The sequence below is a fragment of the Sinocyclocheilus anshuiensis genome, unplaced genomic scaffold, assembly GCF_001515605.1.
Source record: "Sinocyclocheilus anshuiensis isolate Anshui unplaced genomic scaffold, SAMN03320099.WGS_v1.1 scaffold1543, whole genome shotgun sequence".
NCBI classification, from domain to species: domain Eukaryota; kingdom Metazoa; phylum Chordata; class Actinopteri; order Cypriniformes; family Cyprinidae; genus Sinocyclocheilus; species Sinocyclocheilus anshuiensis.
The window spans coordinates 73,413-77,956 of NW_015551074.1; the positions used below are offsets into that span (position 1 = coordinate 73,413).

Consider the following 4,544-nt stretch of genomic DNA (forward strand, 5'->3'; position numbering starts at 1 on the left):
AGTGCTGCCAATCACAACACACACTGGCCCAGCTAACCAATCACGTGACAGCACACACTGGCCCAGGTAACCAATCACAACACACACTGGCCCAGCTAACCAATCACAGCACATTTTGTATTTCAGAAGGCGGGCCTTCATTTGATACAGGAACTATTCGAGCCGTTCATGCCAGACTGGAGAGAGAGGTGTTGTAATAATGTAAAATATGTGAAAAATAATGTGTTTTTCGAACAACCTAGTATGAGAGCCTGTTCTAGTACACCCCCAAAACAAAATCAAGACTTTGTAAAAGAGCATAATAGGACCCCTTTGAAAGGGATAGTTCACCTAAAAATGAAAAGTTACTATTATTTACTCATCCTCAGGCCATCCCAGATGTAATTACTTTTTTCTTCAGTAGAACAGTAAAGAAGATTTTTAGATAAAACTGCTATCTTTGTTGATTCATACAATGAAAGTCAGTGGCTACCAGCACTTGAGAGTCAAAAAACAACACAAGTAACACAAAATTAATACCCCTAGCTTGATATATTGAGGTCTTATGAAGTGAAACGATCATTCTTTACATTATTACCCGTAATCCAGAGAATCAGACAAACGGGAAATCCGATTCTTTTCAGTGAACTGGTTCTTTCGGACAGTTCGTTTCATTGAACTGGTTCAAATAACCGATTCACCAGTTTGTTTACGTAATAATGCAATGACATCATATATATGCGATTATATTATTAAAGCACCCAATTATGATGTGAAACATGGATGTTTTACATGTCTAAAGCATATAAAGTGAATGAACTAGCCTTCATCAGCTCACCTTTTCACATAAACAATGAGAAACCATAAAAACGTTCATTTGGCCCTTCATTCATCAAGTGTTCGGTTCACACATGCTCATATCAGCGGCTCATTGTTCTTCAGTCCGACTCGAACTGTTTTCTCAGTTCAGTGACTGTTGGAGGAACTGAAGCACTGAATCAGTTCATTCATCGCAGGATCAGATACGCCGCTATTTTGGCTCATTTGGAGTCGCAGTGAGTTTTGATTGAGTAACTTGTAGATCCGTACTGCTCGAGTTGTGAACAGTTTCAGACGCTTCAGTCCGATTTGATGAACTGGTTTATCTAGTTCACTAAGAAGATCCGGTTCAAAAGAATCATTCGTTTGTGAACCGGACATCACTCCGGACCGTTTGTCTGAGGCTCTGGATTATAGGTAATAATGCTGTAAATAATGTTCACTTTCTTACACACTTCGTAAGACCTCAATATATCATCAGGAACCACGGGAATTGATTTTGTGTTGCCTGTATGTGCTTTTTTAAATCTAAAAGTGATGGTAGCCATTGACTTGCATTTTATGGGTCACGGTTTCAGCTAAATATAATTTATAAAAATAATAATAAAAAACTAAAATAAAGAAAAGAAGTCTTGGATGGCCTAAGAGTGAGTAAATTTATAGCAAGTTTTCAGTTTCTTTTTTTGTCTGTTTGCAGTGATCCAGTTTGGTTTCGTGACTCTGTTCGTGGCGTCCTTCCCGTTGGCTCCTCTCCTGGCGTTGTTCAACAATCTGTGTGAAATCCGCGTGGACGCCTGGAAGATCACGACTCAGTTTCGGCGGGTCGTTCCAGAAAAGGCCCAGGACATCGGCGCCTGGCAGCCCATCCTGCAGGGGGTGGCGATTCTAGCGGTGGCCACAAATGTGGGTTGAGAAGAAGTCGTTGTTTTTGCATCTTGTGTAATTGAGGTCACGTTCACTCACTGTGGGTGTTTTCCTCTCCAGGCTGCCATCATTGCCTTCACTTCTGACATGATCCCTCGACTGGTTTATTACTGGGCGTTTTCCGTCAGCCCTTATTCAGATGGATCTGACCACACTATGACAGGCTACATCAACAGCTCGCTGTCTGTGTTCAACATTGCAGACTTCAAAGAGACGATTAGACCAAGCGAGGAGATCACACCGTACTGGTTTAACAACATCACCACATGCCGGTGAGCTCGTCAAACATAACCAGTTAAAACTGCACTAAAATGCTTGCAATTTATCCTTTTATAACCTTGCCATTTTTACAAGCATTCTTCTGCATATTTATTTGTAAATGTCGGTTTAATACACAGCATGCATATGTATTTTAAAAAGTGAAAAGAGAGTATTAATAAGTTATGAAGTGATCTGTAACACCTGTATGTTTGGATCATTTATATAAAACTACCCAAACACACAAGACCTCCATAGATTTGCAGAGAAAAGAGCAAAAGCTTGTCTGATAATATGGCAGGTGGCAAGAGATGTTAAAAAAAGGATTGATTTGTGGTTTTTAAGGCGGAGTTCAGTGAAAGGTTATTTTAAACCAAAACTAGTTTTACAACCTGACTTCACAGGAAAAAAAAATGAACAAAGAACTTTTTTAGTTCTGTGGAAAAGCATCTGCTGGTGCTTTAAAGAACCAAAATTGTGAAACATGGATGTTTTACATGTCTAAAGCATATAAAGTGAATGAACTAGCCTTCATCAGCTCACCTTTTCACATAAACAATGAGAAACCATAAAAACGTTCATTTGGCCCTTCATTCATCAAGTGTTCGGTTCACACATGCTCATATCAGCGGCTCATTGTTCTTCAGTCCGACTCGAACTGTTTTCTCAGTTCAGTGACTGTTGGAGGAACTGAAGCACTGAATCAGTTCATTCATCGCAGGATCAGATACGCCGCTATTTTGGCTCATTTGGAGTCGCAGTGAGTTTTGATTGAGTAACTTGTAGATCCGTACTGCTCGAGTTGTGAACAGTTTCAGACGCTTCAGTCCGATTTGATGAACTGGTTTATCTAGTTCACTAAGAAGATCCGGTTCAAAAGAATCATTCGTTTGTGAACCGGACATCACTCCGGACCGTTTGTCTGAGGCTCTGGATTATAGGTAATAATGCTGTAAATAATGTTCACTTTCTTACACACTTCGTAAGACCTCAATATATCATCAGGAACCACGGGAATTGATTTTGTGTTGCCTGTATGTGCTTTTTTAAATCTAAAAGTGATGGTAGCCATTGACTTGCATTTTATGGGTCACGGTTTCAGCTAAATATAATTTATAAAAATAATAATAAAAAACTAAAATAAAGAAAAGAAGTCTTGGATGGCCTAAGAGTGAGTAAATTTATAGCAAGTTTTCAGTTTCTTTTTTTGTCTGTTTGCAGTGATCCAGTTTGGTTTCGTGACTCTGTTCGTGGCGTCCTTCCCGTTGGCTCCTCTCCTGGCGTTGTTCAACAATCTGTGTGAAATCCGCGTGGACGCCTGGAAGATCACGACTCAGTTTCGGCGGGTCGTTCCAGAAAAGGCCCAGGACATCGGCGCCTGGCAGCCCATCCTGCAGGGGGTGGCGATTCTAGCGGTGGCCACAAATGTGGGTTGAGAAGAAGTCGTTGTTTTTGCATCTTGTGTAATTGAGGTCACGTTCACTCACTGTGGGTGTTTTCCTCTCCAGGCTGCCATCATTGCCTTCACTTCTGACATGATCCCTCGACTGGTTTATTACTGGGCGTTTTCCGTCAGCCCTTATTCAGATGGATCTGACCACACTATGACAGGCTACATCAACAGCTCGCTGTCTGTGTTCAACATTGCAGACTTCAAAGAGACGATTAGACCAAGCGAGGAGATCACACCGTACTGGTTTAACAACATCACCACATGCCGGTGAGCTCGTCAAACATAACCAGTTAAAACTGCACTAAAATGCTTGCAATTTATCCTTTTATAACCTTGCCATTTTTACAAGCATTCTTCTGCATATTTATTTGTAAATGTCGGTTTAATACACAGCATGCATATGTATTTTAAAAAGTGAAAAGAGAGTATTAATAAGTTATGAAGTGATCTGTAACACCTGTATGTTTGGATCATTTATATAAAACTACCCAAACACACAAGACCTCCATAGATTTGCAGAGAAAAGAGCAAAAGCTTGTCTGATAATATGGCAGGTGGCAAGAGATGTTAAAAAAAGGATTGATTTGTGGTTTTTAAGGCGGAGTTCAGTGAAAGGTTATTTTAAACCAAAACTAGTTTTACAACCTGACTTCACAGGAAAAAAAAATGAACAAAGAACTTTTTTAGTTCTGTGGAAAAGCATCTGCTGGTGCTTTAAAGAACCAAAATATGATTACTAAATAATCCATGCAGTTTTTAGTGAATGAGACCCAGTGTTGTTTGTGTAATTATAGTTTTTATTAATAATTTAGTTTTAGTTAATTTTATGTTTTTGTCATTTATTAGTTTTTTAATGTCTATATAGATTTTTATTAAAGGGGTCATATGATGCGATTTCAATTTTTCCTTTCTCTTTGAAGTGTTACAAGCTCTTGGTGCATAAAGAAGATCTGTAAAGTTGCAAAGACTAAAGTCTCAAATATCCAAGAGATATTCTTTATAAATTTAAGAGTCAACCACGCCTACCTAAAACGCTTCGTTCTAACACGCCCCCACATGTCTACGTCACGATGTGGGAAGATTTGCATAACGCCGCCCAAATGTTCACGCA

General features: G+C 39.4%; 1 protein-coding gene across 1 annotated transcript in view; it reads left to right on the forward strand.

Moving 5' to 3' along the window:
* Positions 1–4,544, forward strand: part of LOC107662203 (anoctamin-6-like) — a 20,767-nt gene that overhangs the window by 14,202 nt on the left and 2,021 nt on the right. The window contains exons 17-18 of the mRNA XM_016452135.1: positions 1,496–1,701; positions 1,783–1,994. Coding sequence (XP_016307621.1) covers positions 1,496–1,701; positions 1,783–1,994 — 418 coding nt within the window. The remainder of the gene's footprint in view (positions 1–1,495; positions 1,702–1,782; positions 1,995–4,544) is intronic.